This window comes from Nicotiana sylvestris, chromosome 11, assembly GCF_000393655.2.
Source record: "Nicotiana sylvestris chromosome 11, ASM39365v2, whole genome shotgun sequence".
Taxonomy (NCBI): Eukaryota; Viridiplantae; Streptophyta; class Magnoliopsida; order Solanales; family Solanaceae; genus Nicotiana; species Nicotiana sylvestris.
This window is the reverse complement of record NC_091067.1, coordinates 55,637,215-55,656,455: the sequence shown is the minus strand read 5'-3', so window position 1 is coordinate 55,656,455 and position 19,241 is coordinate 55,637,215. Positions and strand designations below refer to the sequence as shown.

At 41.1% G+C, this 19,241-nt stretch overlaps 1 protein-coding gene across 5 annotated transcripts; it reads left to right on the top strand.

The window, feature by feature from the left end:
• Positions 1–225: 225 nt before the first annotated feature.
• On the top strand, positions 226–3,636 carry LOC104216365 (F-box protein CPR1-like). 5 transcript variants are annotated; one of them, XR_011403918.1, is made up of 3 exons: positions 226–781; positions 870–948; positions 1,760–3,636. XR_011403918.1 is itself a non-coding variant. In XM_070163030.1 (3 exons), the coding sequence occupies exons 2-3, from the start codon at positions 993–995 to the stop codon at positions 1,800–1,802; spliced, it is 585 nt and encodes a 194-aa protein (XP_070019131.1). In that variant the 5' UTR covers positions 226–406; positions 870–992; the 3' UTR covers positions 1,803–3,636. The 5 variants fall into 5 exon arrangements, 3 of the variants coding, with proteins under 3 accessions (XP_070019131.1, XP_070019129.1, XP_070019128.1); XR_011403917.1 differs by having other exon boundaries at positions 226–948; positions 1,760–1,835; positions 3,395–3,636; XM_070163030.1 differs by having other exon boundaries at positions 226–406; positions 870–1,534.
• Positions 3,637–19,241: the final 15,605 nt, after the last annotated feature.

Below are 19,241 nucleotides of genomic sequence, written 5' to 3'. Positions count from 1 at the left end.
TTTAAACCTTTTCGCATAGTACAAGGATATATTTGACCATTTAGGATATATTTATCGATTTGGTATACACGCAAACTAGTGTTAGTATATATATATATATATATATATATATATATATATATATATATAAATTCCTTTCTGATATTTTAATCACGAGAACAAGTGTTGCGAAGAAATTTAGTGATATATAAATAATATATTCATATTCAGAAAAGGCTCATCTAGAAGACACCGCCTTATTCTTAGTACCCTCCTCCTATATCCCAATCGTCAGGTCGTTTAGGTTCATAAGCCAGTCCAAAGTTGTCTTTCCTGCTACTCTCTCCAAAACAATGTCAACTTTTCCATTGGATGTTCTGGCCGAAATCCTCTGTCGACTACCCATTGATTGTGCGTTACGTTGTAGGTGCGTATCAAGATCTTGGCGGGCTCTTATTGATAGTGCAGAGTTTGCAAAATTGCATGTCAAGTATTCAGTGAAAACCAATTCTAATCTTCGGTTGATGTTGAGAAAGGTCGACTATTTTGGATATGGAAAACGTTGCTTTTTCTCTCTAGACTTTGATTCTCTCAACTCCCGAGTTGTTACTCCCAAAGAATTGACTAACCCTTTGATGTCTTCTGAAATTAACACCAAGATACTTGGTTCTTGCAATTGATTGTTGTTGATATCAAATACTGTGGATGAAATTGCCTTATGGAACCCTTCAACGGGAAAATACAATAAGATACCAGTTGTGGGGATTACTGAAAACCATGTGCATGTTAATTTTGGTTTTGGGTATGATGTTACTAATGATGACTATAAGGTTGTTAGAATTGTGCAGTTTTTCGGAACTGAAAAAGGTTCTTTTCCCTCTGATGTTAAGGTTTTCAGTTTGAGATCAAGTTGTTGGAGACGGGTTGAAGAAGAACTTCCTTATTACCTCCGATATGAAGATCAACCAGGTACATATCTTAATGGTTCATTGCATTGGATTGCTAGTGCTAAGATGGAAAGACCTGCGAATAAGTTAGAACCACTGATTTTTGCTTTTGATCTTGGAACTGAAAAATGGGGACTCGTACCGCGTCCCCCTTATACTGATACGGGTTTCATTGTGAGGTTGGTCGTATTGGGAGGCTCTCTTTGCACATATAAAACCTACTTTATAGATGATTGGGAAAATGGGGATCTTGTTTTGGACCATGTGGACATATGGGTAATGAAGGAATATGGAATTAGGGATTCGTGGGCTATGCTTATATCACTTGAACAGCCAGATAAGTGTATTGGTCATACTGTACTCCCACTTGCAAATTCGAAGAGTGGAAAGGAAGTTCTTTTGGAGCAAGATAATAGGCGATTCCTGTGGACTAGTATTGAGGGGGACTCCATAAAGATTGTTGATACTGAAATTGGGAATTTACGTGGCTTTCTACATTTCAATAGTTATATTTATTTGGGAAGCCTCGTTAACCTTAGTTCCAATAGTGATCTGAAGAAACAGTTAAATCAAGATAAAGGAGGAAATAAGAAAGCCCTAAAGAAGAGGTTGGTCATTCAGTTAATTTGTGGTTATGTTGTAGCCTTCTTTCTTTTACGTAGAGCTTTTAAGATCACTCGTTTCAACAACAGGGCACTATTGTTAACATTTAGATGAAGTGGAGAGTCCATATTATTTTCTATGCAACAGGGAGATTGCTTATACAAGTTATGTTTTGTATCTGCTTCCTTTCTTTGCTAAATTTTCTATTTTATCCTTCACTTGATATATAGGGGAGATGATTTCCTTTCAAAGGGGTTCAAGTTGAAGCTTTGAGCAATGAATGAAGTGAAGATTCAGATGGTCAAGGTACCTTCTATATATACCCTCTATAAAAAAAATAAGCAGGATGTTCCTTAATATGATTTTAGAGTTTAATGGTGGCGTTGATTTTCTCGAAACTTAAACAAAGCAGCATTTGATTCCTGGTATTACCTCTTCATTTTCTCTTATGAAATTGTTTTGGTGTATTTCCATGTTGCTTTTTGCTCGATGGTGTAAGTTACTATTTACTCCGTGCTTCTGTTAGTGTGCAGCTTAGTCTTAAAAATTGTGTTGACAAGGAACTTAAGTATATAAGAAACTTATTTTGGCAACGATGGGTACAAAAAATAATCATACAGGTCATGTAATGAAGTTAACTTAAACTTTAGTAGTCCAAGTGCAACTGAAGAGTCTGACCATATAATTTTCTTTGCTTAACCTGAAGAACTGAAAGTAGCTTTCCACACTGAAGTGTACTAATTAAATTGCCTTACTTTTGTTACTTTCTTTATCTTTGTTTGTTCTCTTCAATATTAAGAGTAGTGATATGCTAGTCCTTTCTAAGTTTTCAATGCTTGATCACATGATAAAATCGGTTGCATGCTTAAGTAAACTGGAATTTCTAGAACTTGTACTTCGCTCCTTGTCATAATCAACATGTTATTGTTGCATCTTAAGTTGGCTGCTCTCTCTCTCTCTCTCATGAGTTTTCTCTTAAAATCAATCTGCTTGTGATGTACAGAAGATAAAAAAGAAATATTGATGAGAAACCATCAAATAGTCGCATAACAAAATTGAGCCTTTTCACTATTATAAAAAAGAATGGCCTTTTTTTCATTAGCTCCAATGACTAAATAGTCTTCAGATGGATGAATGGTGAATCAAGAATGGTATATTGAATCCCTTTCACATTAGATCATGATTTCAGCTGATTCTAGCACTTGCAAATATGTAATGTTTAAGGTTGCCCATTTTTATCATTTTGATGTTCTATAGTTAATTGCTCAAGTCATAGAGTTTGCTGCTCCTAGCACATGTATTTGACATTTTTTGGGGGTAAAAGTGACAAGCATTTCTATGAATGGCATAAATTCCATTTGGAGGAACCAGATTTTGATTGGTGAACTTTTTAACTGAAATCAACTACTACAAGATAGTAGGTCTTTCCTCAATTAGAGTTTCCAATTTTCCTCATCCAGCTTCCTGGTATGTTTCTTCTCCATCAATGACCTCATCCTCTGGCTGCCTTCTTTTGAGTTATCAGTATGCAACTTATATTTCTAAACCTTTTAGGTTGGATATGGACATACCTTTGTAGTTTTCTCATTTTAATTCAAAGAGAATTATGTTTTTCCATTGGAGCATAATATTAAATTTGATTAACTGTGACTTCTCTGCAAGTTGTAACGTTGCCTATGCTATCCAGGCCAAGATGGTTGACTTCTCTGCGAGTTGTAAGGTTGACTTATTTGTGGGGTATTAGGGCATTTTAAATTAAATATGCAGGTGAAGTAATGGATGGGATTGGGAAGTTGGTGGCAGTGCTCTACCAATTCTTTCCTGTGAATATGGTTATATAAGTAGTTGTTTCTTTTTTTTGGCAGGTTGTGTTTTTGATGGTTGAACACTGAACGTTGACTTTAACGTCCAATATCCCTACTATCCTTTGATGTAAATAGTAGATACTTATGTTTTGATATATCAGTTTCCAGTCGATAAAGCTGATGAACTGTATGGAATTTACATATATGCATTTGGAATTGTAATGGATTTAGTGAATGGTCCACTTCAGTTGCTGGTCTATTCTTTTGCTGGGCTTAATTATTGACAGGACACTGAAATTGTAGACATGGTCTTACCCCTTGAAAGACATTACTCTCTCGTTCCCGTTTCAAATTAGATGAGGTACTTTCCTTTTTAGTCTGTTCCAAAATAAATGATACATTTTTAAATTTGGAAATAATTCAACTTTAAATTCTTTATTTTACCCATTTTACCCTTAATGAGAAGCTTTTGTAATCACACAAATGTCATGGCCACACAAAGCTTTTACGCCATAAGCTTTTAAGACCACAAGTTTCAAAAGTCTTTTTTTTTTCTTAAACTTCTTTCCGAGTCAAACTACCTCGTCTAAATTGAAACGGACGGAGGGAGTATTATTATTTTTCATGGGGTTACAATGCACTATTTAAGTGATATCTAGTTTCCTCTCCCTATATGTTTTGGTTAAACAGAGAAAAAAAATTGCATTAGGTGATTTGTCAAAATTTAGAGAAATTGCTATTCAAGCATCAAATTTTGAGGTGGTTGATACCTTGTCAAGTGACAAAGATGGATGGTGGAAATCAAAGGTATTGAGATAATCCTGTTGTGTAAACTATATTCAGTTCCTGTAAACTATGCTTTCATCTCTTCGTTTATTTTGTTCTGTTACTAAACATTGTGCGTGGGATTATGGCAAAGCTTAGCCTTAAAATTCTTCAAGTATTTAACATTTAAATGATAGAGTTGATTTATCATTTGTGTAGCAGTTGATGATAGCAACATGACCTATGGGGATAGAATCAAGATGAGTGTGACGAGAGAAATAAAGCTCCTCATAACTATACTTTCAGCAAATTTATCATTTGTAGTTATATTTGAATTTTATAGTAAATTCATGAAACAAGAGATTAATTATTTTGAACTAAAATAAGAGAGCAACAAACTCTCGTAGCTCAATAGGTTAGAGCGCTCATTCAATTAGCAGAGGGCTTGAGTTCGACGACTCTCAACAAGAGCGTTTTATTTTTTCGTATTTATGTGTTTCACCTTGGTTATATTCGTTGTGAGCACGTGATTTTTGCTTTGCGCGACAATCGTTCAAAAAGAATAAAATTTTTTTTTTTTGGTCCTGCTGTACAATTTTTGGATTTCTGTACGGCACTTTGTTGATTTATTTGTGACTTTTGCCCATTTTTATTTTTATTTATTTTTATTGTTTAAAACAAAATACAAAAAATGTGTGTGTCATGCATAATTCGAACCGCAATCCGGTCGTTAAATAGAAAATCACAGATAGGCATCTTCGTCCGTGATTTTGTTTTGTTTGATTTTACCTGTCTTAAAATATTTTAGTGTATGTGCAAATAATTGTATTGAGTGTGTATTTAATTTTAATTTGATTTTTGCTTAGTTTTGTTTTTAAAATAAATAAGAAAAAGAAATAATAATAATAATAATAAAAAAGAGAAAAAGCCCTTCCCTTTTCGGACTTGGGCCAATTTTAAATAAATTGGCCCAACAAACTCAGCCCAAAACCCAGGCCTACCCGGTCCAGACCAACTGATACCCAGGGTGTCCAAACGATGCCGTTTTAATCCAGCCTGATCTGGGCCGTTGATCTCAGATCGATCAACGGCCAAGATCACATTTCCCATACCCACGAACAAAACCCGACCCGTTCCACCCGGACCAACCCAAACCCCATTTAGTTGAAACGACACCGTTTCCCCTAAGCCTTTAGATCCAAGCCATTGATTTCAGTTGATCCGACGGCTGAGATCAACCTACCCACTAACTATATAAGCCGTTAACCTTACCCTGCCCCCCTTATCCAATACCCCAGCTCCCGTCTTCACCTTCTTCCCCATCAAACCCTAGAGCCGCCCCTGTACCCTTCACCATGAAAACCGGCGGCACGGACGCCGGTGACCTCGCCCTTAACACCATAGAACCCCCTTGCCATCCGGAACACGGATTTGTTAACCACCTAGCTCGAATCCCTTCCCACCTTCTCGAATCTTCATTTGAAGATTCGAGTCGGAACTTGACTTGCACCGTTTGACCCCAGTCTCACACCAGACACTCCCCAGACCCCCTCGTGACCAAACCATACTTGGTTTGGTCCGAATCTAACCAGGGAAGCATGAATCCCAGATCTGACTTTTGAAACCATAAGGTTCCTCGTCACTGGTCCATACCCATTCGAGCCAAAGAAACTAAGGTCTAATGGACCTTAATCGAAGTGTTTCTCAGAAGAAACACTTCGATTAAAGTCCGTTCAGCCTTAAGAAAGGCCTGACCGAGTCCGAGTTAAGGTTTTGATTTTTCGGGATTTGAGGTGAGTTCTGTTCTCTTTTCTTTGTTCTTTAGTCCATGTTTGTTTGAAAGGCTGTTATTGTTGTTGTGTAATGGTTGTGTCCTTGACTTTTATCAACTGTGCCTTGACCACTTTGCCTGAACCTCTGTTGTTTGATTGAGTCTTTCCATTTGTTCTGATAATGTGTATGTAAGTGTTGTGCAATTAGCTGATTTTCAAATTTGGACTGACTAATTGACTCCTCGATTGCAATTCTGCTTAGTCAATATAATGCGAACCTTGTGTGATACTGTTAAATGTCGGATTTTTGGCTACGATTGTATGTGTTATAACTAATATAGTCGAGTCGACATGTGTCGTCAATTAGTTTCAGTTATCCGAGCAATAACAAATCGATTTGCTTCTGTTGAACATTGCCTGAATCAATTAAGAACTAAGTTCAGTTTACTTATAATTGCTAATTTGATTTCAGAAATCTAAGGTGTAGGCTGTAATGGTAATCTGAACTGGAGGGCATGTGCACAACATGGGCATAAAGGCCCTTTTGAATTAAATAGTTTGACAGCATGTGCTGTCAGACTACCTCCTGCTGCCCATATCTGCTTTTAGTTAATAAAATGGGAAAGATAAGCCTGCCAAGGGAATGATGGGGTTTAATACTTAAATAGCTAAAGTAGAACTGAAAAGAAGATGGGCACATGTGAGGGGTTTTCTTTTAATCTATCAGGCTGTAAAAGGGGTAATGTAAGGCTTATAAAAAGGAGGACTGGGAGATGGGAGGAAAAAGGGTACAGAGATAGACACATAAGGACCTGGAGAAAAGGAGGAGAGCTGAAATACATACAGATATATACATACAGACATAGAGGACACACTGGGAGGATATAGAAGAAAAAGAGAGAGAGAGAGGGGATACACACTGAGGAGTATACACACACAGACATACATAGACAGAGATATACACAGAAGATAGGAGGAAAGAAAAAGAAGAGATCTGATAGATACACATAGATACAGAAATAGAAAGAGAGCAAGAAAGAGATAAAACAGATTAGGAAATCAGAAACTTGGTCTTGTTTGTCTGAAGTTCATCTGTTGTCAATGTGTTAGGCAGTGTTGCTTCTTCTAAGTTTCAATCGAGATTATTGTTAGTGTTTTGTTGCATTTGGTATATCTCGGAATTGGATTGTCTGGAGTTTTGTTTCCATCACACTGTGTGCTGCTTCATTTGGCTGCTTTCTCTTCAACTATAGCTCCACTTCTTGCAATAGAATCTGTTCTGCTGTGTTGTTTCGATTGCTGCTGTTATTGCTGCTGCACCTGTTGCCATTGTTACTCTGCTGATTTCCCTCTTCTTCAAATTGTCAAATATTTCCAGGTACACAACTCCTGAAACCATGTGTTGTTGAAAGTTTGAAGTTGAAGCAGAAATAAAGAAATGAATATCTGTTTATGTTATAATACTGGTGTTCACAATAGGTTGAATGTTAGTTTAGCCTGTATTTGTTTAACTGCAAACTGCAAACATTCTGTATAAACTAACATACATTCTGTTTGAGATGAACTATTAGATAACATTATTTAATAGTAATGACAGTATGACATAGACAGTATGTTTGATTTAGTATACAGTCAGTTCAGTATAACATTCTGTTTGATTTAGTTATGACAGTATAACATAGAACCATGGCAAGCACCTGTATGTATTTTGCCTAGACCACTGAATTGACAAATCTGTGGTACTTGGTCTGGGATAAATGTATCCCAAACAAACTCTCATGCAGTCACATTAAGAGTCTGGCTATGAATGCCAGCTCTCCTGTCAGATTATTTGTTCCGATATAAGTTCGACATCGGGTCTCGGTATAGATTCCTTGTTTCGAAATAATGCGATGACTGTTGAGGAAAACTAATAGGCATTTTTGAGTTCAATTAGTAGTAGTTTTCCTAATAAACAGCCAATTTCATTTATCAAGTCCAAATAGGTTAGCGTTTAAAAATAAAACTTGGAGGTCGTTAAATATAACTCAGTATATGTTGTTAGTTTGCTTGCAATCTCACTTAGCAAATTAATAAGCGTATTCACTCGATGAAGACAAAGCATGAGGTAACTCTCACCTCATAAACAATCAATCAGGTAATCAAACAAATTTAGGTTCGGCAAACATTATAAAGATTCAGTCTGTATTTGTTCAAACAAGTAAGTTCGGTATCATCTTTCTTTTTTTTATTTTTTAGAGACAAACGTAGTAGAAATGTAGTCACTGTAGGATACCCTTCTAAAATAATGAGACGAGCCTCGCCAAATAAAATGCAAATTGCGGGGCCCTCAATAAATAATCATAATAAATATTCAGAATTCAGAACAGGCCGTTTAGTGAATTTCATGGCTTCCTACAAAATAATAATGCGCTAGACTCTTTAGGCGCGACTTAATTAAAATTACATTCTTAAACTCGGGTGCACATTGATGTGACCCGAATCCAAATCTCAACGGAGTCGAAGTGCGTTAACAACTACGGGTGCATTGATTGTGACGTGGTTCGAGATGCATTTTCACGACGTTGCAATTCTATAAAAATAAATGATAATAATAAAAGCGGTGTTTAAACTTAATAAAAGCACGTAAGTCATAACATGTATTTAAATCAGATATTTAGCCATTATAACAATTTAAGCGACCGTGCTAGAACCACGGGATTCGAGGGTGCCTAACACCTTCCCTCGGGTCAACAGAATTCCTTACTTAGAATTTCTGGTTCGCAGACTTCATTTGGAAAAGTCGAAAATTTCCTCGATTTGGGATTTAAGATAAACCGGTGACTTGGGACACCAAAAACCAAACCTTTCCCAAGTGGCGACTCTGAATTAAATAAATAATACCATTTCGAATATTGTCACTTAAATTGGAAAAACTCCACCCGCGCATCTTACCCTTCGGGGCCGGGCGCGCAAAAAGGAGGTGTGACAGCTCTGGCGACTCTGCTGGGGAGCGAACCCAGAATCTCTGGTTCAGGGTTCAAGAATTCGAGCTTAGAATAATTGTTATATTTGGCTTTATTATCTGATCTTTATTACATGTTTTTGCATAACGTGCTAAATGTTGTCTTTTACCGCTTTGATATTATCTGAACTGTATATAAACTGTGCCGAAACCCTTCTCTTCTTACCTCCGGGGAGAAGCTCGCTGGTCGAGACTCCTTATTCTGTTAGTGTCAATACCTGAAATAAGAAAGAGGTCGGACAAGTTACAAAGCCGGACGATCTCGCGGGTCCCCGATACGTAGCCCCCTCCTCGACTCGAGTTGTCCGCTCGGGTACACAGTCTAGAACAAATACCCAGGTTACAAACCTAGAATAACTTGACTTCATGTCGGATCCCTAGTAGGAACGCTTATTTGCATCATGTTGCATTTGACTTAGGGGACTCAACATAGGGGTTGGGTCCGTCTAGGACAGGCAACCTGAGATGAAAGGACCATCATGCAGCATTCCTATCTGTTTTGCGCATTTATTTGCTTCAGTTCCGCATGCTGACCGGTTCCTAAAAAAGAAAATAGCAGCGTAGGGAGATAATTACTTATTTTGGAAAAATAAAACCAATGTCCAAGTAGTGTCAAAACCTCGCCGGATTTTTTCTAAAAAAAAGGGAATAAAAACAAAATTTGTCTTCTTAGTTTGAATTATTAAAAAAATAAATAATAATAATACAAAAATTTTCTTTTTTTTATCATTTCCAAAATAAAAAAAAAAAAGAAAAGAAGGTATTTATTTAGAAGTAAAAAAAAAAAACGGAAATTCATAATTCAAAAAATGTTGTTTCTTTTGTAGTACCCCTTTTATAAATTCAGACTAATAATCCAAATATTTCCCAAAAAAAAAATAATTAGTAATAAATATTTTCTTTAATCTTTATCTCTTTTCAAAAAAATAAATAATAAAAATACGTATTCTTGATTTTTAGGTTTATTTGATTTTCTCTATTCACGATAGCCCGAACTACGTCGGTTTGATTCTCACCGGATGTGAGATACGTAGGCAACCCTCGTCGGGTTCAACCCCATTTTTTTTTGCTAAAATAGCCAAAATCAATAAATAAAAAATGCGTTTCAAACGTAAATAAATCGGGTGACGCTGTTTTGTCATAAATAGCCGAATGTTCCCGAAAGGGACGCCGGAAGGCTGACTTTGCATAAATAGCCACCTTTGGGTCTTGTTTAGCATTTTTATCCAGTAGACCCACACAACCTTAAAATCTTCGTCCCCGAAGTGTTTAAAAGCCGTGTTCAAAACTCGATCCCCTCTGTAATTTTTTTTTGAGTCAGTTCGTTTTGTTAAAATCACCTTAATAAATGTGCAGGATGAGCACGATGCAAAATGAACATTTTTCAATAATGACCAAAATCCCTGTCAAGTTACGGCTATGGTGGAATGATCTAGGTGTTGAAGGACAAAATGAGGTTAAGAAATATCTGAAAGGTCTTGTGGGTTTATTGGAAATCCAGCCTCGGGGAGATATCATAAGAGCTTTGGTTACCTATTGGGACCCGGCGCACAATGTTTTCCATTTCTCTGATTTTGAACTCACCCCGACTTTGGAAGAAATGGCCGGATACATCGGGAATACTGAACTTCCCTTGAGGGAAAAATACTTGGTCGCCCCAAGAGTCGTCACGGTACATCGGTTCCTAGATTCATTGAAGATACCTAGAACAGTCCACAACCCGGATCTGGCAGCCGGATTTTGTACTCCATGCTTCATATATGATAGGTACGGTCATGAGGGGGGATTCAATAATCCAATCAACAAACTGTGCAGCAAAGGAGTTCGTCAGAAGTGGGACAAGCACAGACGGGTAGCTTTCATGATGATGTTCCTAGGACTTCTGGTATTTCCAAGGAAAGACGGAAACATTGATCTGAAGATATCCGGGGTCGTCAGCACTTTACTCACGCAAAGTGACAGTACTCTCGCGCCTATGGTGGTATCTGACATCTTTCGAGCTCTTACAGTTTGTAAAGCTGGGGGAAATTTCTTCGAAGGTTGTAACTTGCTCCTACAGATATGGATGACCGAGCACCTCTGCCATCATTCCGAGATTTTGAGCCATGGTTCCCCGGAAAAGACCTGCATAGAAGAATCTTACACGAGAACCAAAGAGATCAGTTTGCCCAAAGGAGTCCTGGCATGGACCTCGTTCTTTCAAGCTCTTACTGCCAGCCAAATACAATGGACGTTGGGATGGTTGCCTGTTGATGAGATCCTATATATGTCTGCAGCTAAAACTCATTTCTTACTAATGGGGCTTAAGAGCATTCAACCTTACGCACCCTGCCGAGTTTTGAGACAGTTCGGAAGATGCCAAACAGTACCTCATGAGGAAGATCTTAGCACTCAAGCAATTGAGATAAGTCCTAACGGACAATTCCCAGAAGCAAAGATTCGTCAAATCTGGAGTGAGTGTCAATATTTGAAATCAGATACTTGCGTGCGGGATCGAGCCAAAGGAGAGACGGCGCCAGGTTACCTTGCATGGTACAGAAGGGAACTCGAGCATGAAAGGCCGGCTAAGAGACCCCACATCCGGAATTTCACCGAATCATCGCAAAGACAGTGGGAGTGGTTAGCAAAGGAAAGAGGCTATTGCGCCGAAATCAGCAGGTTGAAATAGCAAGTGGAAAGCTTGAAATACGAGCACAACGTGCAAATTGCTACCGATCTGGGAAAGCGGAACGGGTTAATTCAAGAAAATGAAATGCTCAAAGCCCAGATCAAACAGATAAGGGTGGATGCGGATAGACAACCAAGGCGTCAATCAGATGAGCAGCTGATAAAAAGGCTGAAAGGTGAAATCAGGGAATGACAAGATGGTTTGGAGAAATCTGAAAACATCATAGCAGAGCTCAGGGAATAGTGGGATACAAGAGCAGATAAGCATCGCCGATACCTGAATCAATTGGAAGGCGACCACGAGAAGACTGTTGTCGAAATGAAGAGAGAGATGGCTACACTTGAGATCAAAGCAGCTAATCAGGCCAAGGGTTTCCAAATTGAGAGCCGATACTGGTACGACTCAATAGCCCAGATGAAGTTGGAAGTACGACGACTGAAGCACCATCATATACAGGATGCTCAAGTATTCAAGATATGTAGCGATCAGATAAAACGCCTACTCATAGAGAAGAAGCAAACCAGAGATAGGATCAAGGCCATCGCCCATGCCATCACCAAACGATGTCTACGATGCGAGAACATGTCCAACGTTACCGTCCTCTCGGTAGTAATGGGTTAAGTCAAACAGACTATGCATGAGTTGGAGCAACTTGAGAGGGATCTCACACCTAGGACCGCGGCGAGGCCGAACGATGCCCCGCGGACACCAATTTTCAAAACCATAATGCACTCATAAGTCAAGCCTGTATCTTAGCATCCTCCGCCTGTTTTTCCCATCAGGGTGATTTTTAGTTTATTTTCGAGTCTAGGTTTACTTTCAAAGTTTGCTTTTTCTTTTGCAAAACGTAGTTTGTAACAGAACATTTCAACAATAAAGAGGTTGTTTCTTTTACGCTCATTTGTGTTTTTCGAACTACGTAATGATCTGATTCACGTAGGCATCGTGATACGTAGGCAATCCTCATCGGATCCGGTCGCATTTCTTTTACTGCAAAATAAAAAAAAGAAAAAAAAAAGAAAAACAAAAGAGAAAAAGAAAAAGAAAAGAAAGAAAAAAAAACTAATAAAAATGCCGGAATGACGCATGCTCTCGTAGCAAACGTATAGTAATCCACTTAACTGTATAGGTGCATCATTCCCAACGTGAGATTAACTATCTGTTATTTGCTACAAATTAACCGTGCGTTTGTCGTTGAGTATATCCAGGGTTTTTGAAAAGACGGTTGGTTTGGTGAAAGTCTGGCCTCGCACTCATATTTCACGAGGTCAAGGAGAAGTGTTCAACTACCTGTTGTTAGGGCCAGAAGCAGTACTCACACTTACTTCACCAGGTCAAAAGGAAGTGTGGAAATGTCTTCAGAAATTCCATTGCAAACGATCCCTGTTTCTGAGGAGAGCTCAATCTCAGCCGTCCTCACACCTGAATCCGCAACTGCGGAGGAAAATAGAATCCTACGGCTCCGCATGTTGGAAATGCTGGACGACTGGAATAATGGGAAAGAGCCGCCAAGTGTCGTCCCCGGATTCCCTGAATTATTCTCCAGGTCAAGTGGGACTTCTAATGTCCCCATAAATTATCCTGCTACCCCATTCGGGTACCCAGCCACCTCAGCCTTCTCTGCTGGATCGCCTTCTGAGCCTCATCCCCGAATGTCATCCACTGATGCAAGCATGAACATCTTTACTGCATCGCCTTGCCCGATTACGGCACAGCCTACCACGTACAAGCCAAGCTTTGACTCATCCTCTTTTACATTCCAAGCACCATCGTTCTCAATGGAACCAACTAGGTTCGCTACCAGCACTAATCCTCTACCGCCTCAGTGCGAGCTTGCACCCGGGCAGGATCAGAACCCCAGAATTGCAGAACAAAATGAGATTGCCAAGAGAATGAGAAGCCTTGAACAAAGTTTGAAGAATATGCAAGGATTGAGCGGACAAAAGAGCGTCTCTTACGCCGACCTGTGCATGTTCCCTCACGTGCACCTGCCAACAGGTTTCAAGACCCCAAAGTTCGAGAAATACGATGGGCACAGTGACCCCATTGCACATCTTAAGAAATACTGCAACCAATTACGGGGAGCCGGCGGAAAAGAAGAACTGCTGATGGCGTATTTTGGGGAAAGTCTAGTAGGGATGGCTTCGGAATGGTATATGGATCAGGAAATGTCCCGATGGCATATATGGGATGATCTCGCCAGAGATGTTGTAAAACAATTCCAGTATAACATCGGCATTGCGCCAGACCGAAACTCTCTATCGAATTTGAAGAAGAAACCTTCAGAAAGCTTCAGAGAATATGCTATTAAGTGGCGTGAACAGGAGTCGAGAGTGAAGCCTCCCATGGATGAAGTGGAAATGGTCACTACCTTTCTCCAGGCTCAAGAGTCTGACTATTTCCAAAACATGATGTCAGCCATGGGTAAGCCATTCGCGGAAGCGATCAAGATAGGAGAGATGGTAGAAAATGGGCTGAAAACAGGTAGGATTCTGAGTCAAGCAGCCATAAGGGCGACCTCCCAGGCCGTCCAAAGCGGGTCCGGAGGAACGACAAGGGGGAAGAAGAAGGAAGAAACGACTATGGCAGCCTCTGAAGCAAGGGAGTATCGTCATCCCAGGCCCCATTTTCCGGAAAGAGCCCCACAACACTACTACCCCCACTCAAATTTGGCATATGCTCATCAACCTTATATGGTCATGAATGCCCAACCTTATAACCATCCACCACAACAAGCCAACCGAGGCCCAGCTCCACCTCCCAGAAATCAGCCTCCTTACCGCAACCACTATAACCCACAACCTCCGCAGAATAACTTTCGCCCTCAGGAGCCACCTCGAAGGCGAACTTTCACGCCCATCGGTGAACAATACTCTACTTTGTTCCCGAAGCTAGTCCAGTTGGGTTTCTTACAACCAATCCCTCAAACGAGGCAAAACCCAACATCACCTTCTTACAAAGCCGGAGTCAGATGCGCCTATCATTCAGGGGCCGAGGGACATGATACAAATGACTGCTGGTCGTTGAAAAGAGTGGTCGAAAATTTGATAGAGCAAGGGAAAATAGTGCTAAGGGACGAGGAGATCCCGAACGTAACTAACAATCCATTACCTGCTCACAATAATGGGCCGCTGATCGGAATGATTTGTGAAGACAAAGAGTTCGATCCTGCTTTGAAAGCTATAATTGCCATTGTCGACACGGGGAAGAGGCCCGAAATGGACCAGAAACTAGAAAAGGGGGAAGAGATCAAAGCTATAAAAAGCAAGCCTGAAAAGAAGGTAGAGAAGAAAGTGGTATCTGTAAAAAATGAAGTTCTTTACATACCACGAGGTCGAGCTGAGAAGACGCAAAACTTCGGGATCAAAAAGACAAAACCTATGTACGTACCGAAAGGGGCCTATGTGGTCCGGGGGACGATTCAACCACCTCGGCTGAATGAGCCAGTGGTTATCGGACGCGTGCCACAAAAGCCAATGACCAACCCGTCCACAGTGCCGTGGAATTATCAAAAGACTTTGGTGATGTACAAAGGTAAAGAGGTCATGGGAGAACTTCCAGAAAATACTTTCATTGGAAGGTATTCAAATACCCAAGAACTGAACAACGCCACACAAAGGCGCTTCCCGCCAAAGAAGCCCGTAAGTGTTGAAGAAGCGGAAGTGTTCTTCCAACAAATGAAAATGCCGGATTACGAAGTGATAGATCAACTGCGCAAGTACCCCGAGCAAGTGTCCATGCTATCATTATTGATGAGGTCGGCCGAGCATCAAAAGATCTTACTGAAGACCCTGAATGAAGCATATGTGCCAGTTGAAACCTCGGTGGAACAACTAGAGCGGATGACAGAAAGATTCTTCGCCGTTAACCAAATCTCTTTCGGCAAGAATGATTTACCCCCGGAAGGAGCAGCACACAACAAGGCTTTGCATTTAATAGTTAAATGCGAGGACTACTATGTCAAGCGGGTAATGTTGGATGGGGGATCAGGTGTTGACATTTGCCCGCTTTCCACGCTACAAAGGATGGAAATTGGGACCGGAAGAATCCGACCCAACAATGTCTGCGTAAGAGCTTTCGACGGCATCAAGAGAGATACCATGGGAGAAATAGACCTGTTGTTGGTCATAGGACCAGTCGAATTTCGAGTAACCTTCCAGGTGATCGACATGGACACATCCTACAATTTTCTCCTTGGCAGACCTTGGATCCATGCGGCAGGAGCCGTGCCTTCCACTCTTCACCAGATGGTGAAGTTCGAGTACGAAGACCGAGAGATCGTGGTCCATGGGGAAGATGAGCATGCCATTTATCGGGACCCATCCATCCCGTACCTTGAACCAAGAGAAGGAAGCGAACATACGGTCTATCAAGCTTTCGAGGTTGTACTGGCCGAGTAGCACGAAGAGGGAATACCCTGCCCCCAGCCTTTCTTATCTAACGCCTCGGTTATGGTGGCCAAAGAGATGATCCGGCATGGATTTAGGCCAGGGAAAGGACTTGGACGAACCCTCCAAGGAATAACAGAACCCATTACCTTGCCAGTCACCAAGAAACCTTTTGGACTAGGTTTCAAACCTACTCCAGCAGACGAAGAATGGGCAAAGAAAAGGAGAAATGAGGGTTGGAAGTTACCTCAACCACTGCCGGATTTATATGCAACTTTCGTCAGGCCAATGTACGTTGAAGAAGAAGATGATGAGGTCTTCACAGCTGAGGAAATCGAGGAGATATGTGGGGCGATGAGGGAAATGCTCTACGAGGTCCACATGGTTCAACCAGGTGAAGGCACAAGCACTGCTGAGATGATGTACATGGGGCCAAACGCCAAACTCCAAAACTGGGAGGCCACGCCATTCCCGACTAGACGGAAGTCCGGGTAGACCTGTCCTGCCACCTTTCCTGTGTCACAAGTTATCTCCAGGACATAACTTGAGCGTTTTCTTCCTTTCAATTGTTGTTTTGAATTCCTAAGTTGTAAACATTGTTGTTTTCCAACTTTCCAAAGAAAAAAAAAATATCATCATTGCTTTCCCTATTCTTTCTTTGTTCTGATTTTTATTAGTTTTCCTTTCATCTTCCTTTTCAGTCCTAATAATGCGGCTTTAAATATGACATGCTTGCGGACTTCACGCCCAGATCACAATGAGCTATTTAACTGCGAATTAATGAACCCAGAACCAGAATATGATGCGGAAGAGGCTTTTAGGGAGATAAACCGAGAGTTGGAATATTTCGAGAATAAACCTAAGCCAAATCTGAATGACACTGAACCGGTAAATTTAGGAACCCCGGAAGAAATCCGGGAGACCAAGATAAGCATTCACACGGACAAGAAAACGCGAGAGGCGATAATTCAACTTCTTTTTGAATTTAAAGACGTGTTTGCTTGGTCATATGATGACATGCCGGGACTAGGTGTTGATCTAGTGGTTCATAAATTGCCGATTCATCCTGATTGTCCTCCAGTTCAACAAAAGCAACGAAAGTTCAAAACTGAGGTCAGTGACAAGATTAAAGAGGAGATCACCAAACAACTGAAAACGGGAGTGATTCGGGTAGTCCAATATACAACATGGTTGGCAAATGTGGTTCCAGTACCAAAAAAGGACGGAAAAACTCGAGTATGTGTAGATTACCGAGATTTGAACAGAGCAAGTCCTAAAGATAATTTCTCGCTGCCCAACATCCACATCCTCGTTGATAATTGCGCCAAGCACGAGATACAGACTTTTGTAGATTGTTATGCTGGGTATCATCAGGTATTGATGGATGAAGAGGACGCCGAAAAAACTGCCTTCACCACGCCTTGGGGCACCTACTGCTACCGGGTCATGCCATTTGGTTTGAAGAATGCTGGGGCTACTTACATAAGGGCCATGACTGCCATTTTCCATGACATGATGCATCAGGAAATAGAGGTGTACGTGGACGATGTGATAGTCAAGTCCAAGACGCAGGATAATCACATCCAAGACTTGAGGAAATTCTTCGAGAGATTAAGGAAGTATGATTTGAAGCTAAACCCAGCCAAATGCGCTTTCGGAGTTCCGTCGGGCAAACTTCTGGGCTTCATCGTAAGCAGGAGAGGCATCGAGCTAGATCCAACTAAGATAAAATCCATCAGAGATCTACCTCCCCCGAGAACAAAGAAAGACGTGATGAGTTTGTTGGGCAGGTTGAACTACATCAGTCGGTTTATTGCCCAGCTGACAAGCATGTGTGAGCCCATATTCAAGCTGTTAAGGAAAGATGCAGCGATTAAGTGGACAACTGAGTGTCAAGAAGCCTTTGATAAAGTCAAATAATACCTTTCGAATCCCCCGGTCTTGGTCCCTCCAGAACCGGGAAGGCCACTTTTCTTGTATCTAACAGTCTTGGAGAACTCTTTCGGTTGCGTCCTCGGGCAACACGACGTAACCGGAAATAAGGAGCAAGCGATCTACTACTTGAGCAAGAAATTCACCGGCTACGAGGACAAATACACACTATTGGAAAGGACATGTTGCGCTCTCACATGGGTTGCTCAAAAGCTGAGACATTATCTCCAAGCCCACACCACGCTCCTCATAAGCAGGTTGGATCCTTTGAAGTATATATTCCAGAAACCAATGCCTACTGGGAGACTGGCTAAATGGCAAATCATGCTTACAGAATTCGACATAGTCTATGTCACTTGCACGGCAATGAAAGCCCAGGCGTTAGCAGATCATTTGGCCGAAAATCCGGTCGATGAGGAATACCAGCCATTGAGTACTTACTTCCCAGATGAAGAAGTAAACACCGTAGAAGTGGTCACGGAGGACGCTCATGTCTGGAAGATGTTCTTTGATGGAGCCGTGAACGCCAAGGGTGTAGGGATTGGGGCAATTTTGATCTCGCCTTCTGGTCAGCATTATCCCGCCACAGCTAGACTTCGTTTCTTTTGCACAAATAATACAGCTGAGTATGAAGCTTGCATCATGGGCATGCATATGGCAATCGATCAGGATGTCGAAGACTTACTGATTATGGGAGATTCTGACCTGATCATCCGACAAGTCCAAGGTGAATGGGAAACTCGGGATGTCAAACTTATCCCTTACCGACAACATGTGGAGGACCTCAGCAAGCGCTTTACATCAATAGAGTTCAGGTATATTCCGAGGTGCCACAATGAACTGGCAGATGCACTTGCTACTTTGGCTTCAATGCTACCCTACCCGGGCAACGCCCACGTCGATCCTTTGGAAATCCAAATCAAGGAAAGACACGGTTACTGCAGTGTAATCGAGGCGGGATCAAATACGCAGCCTTGGTACCATGACATCAAGAAATTCCTGAAGACACAAGAGTACCCCGAGCACGCTACTGGAGATCAGAAGAGGACCATTAGGCGACATGCAAGTGGTTTCTTTCTAAGCGGTGAATTGTTATATAAGAGGACCCCGGACCTCAATCTCCTAAGATGTGTCGATATCGAGGAATCGAGAAAGATCATGCACGAAGTACACGCAGGTGTGTGCGGACCTCACATGAACGGGTATGTCTTAGCGAAGAAAATCCTTCGAGCAGGTTATTACTGGATGACCATGGAAAAGGATTGCTTTAGCTTTGTTCGGAAGTGTCATCAGTGTCAGGTGCACGGTGATTTGATTCATGCCCCTCCCGCGGAGCTGCACCCCATGTCTGCACCTTGGCCATTTGTCGCCTGGGGCA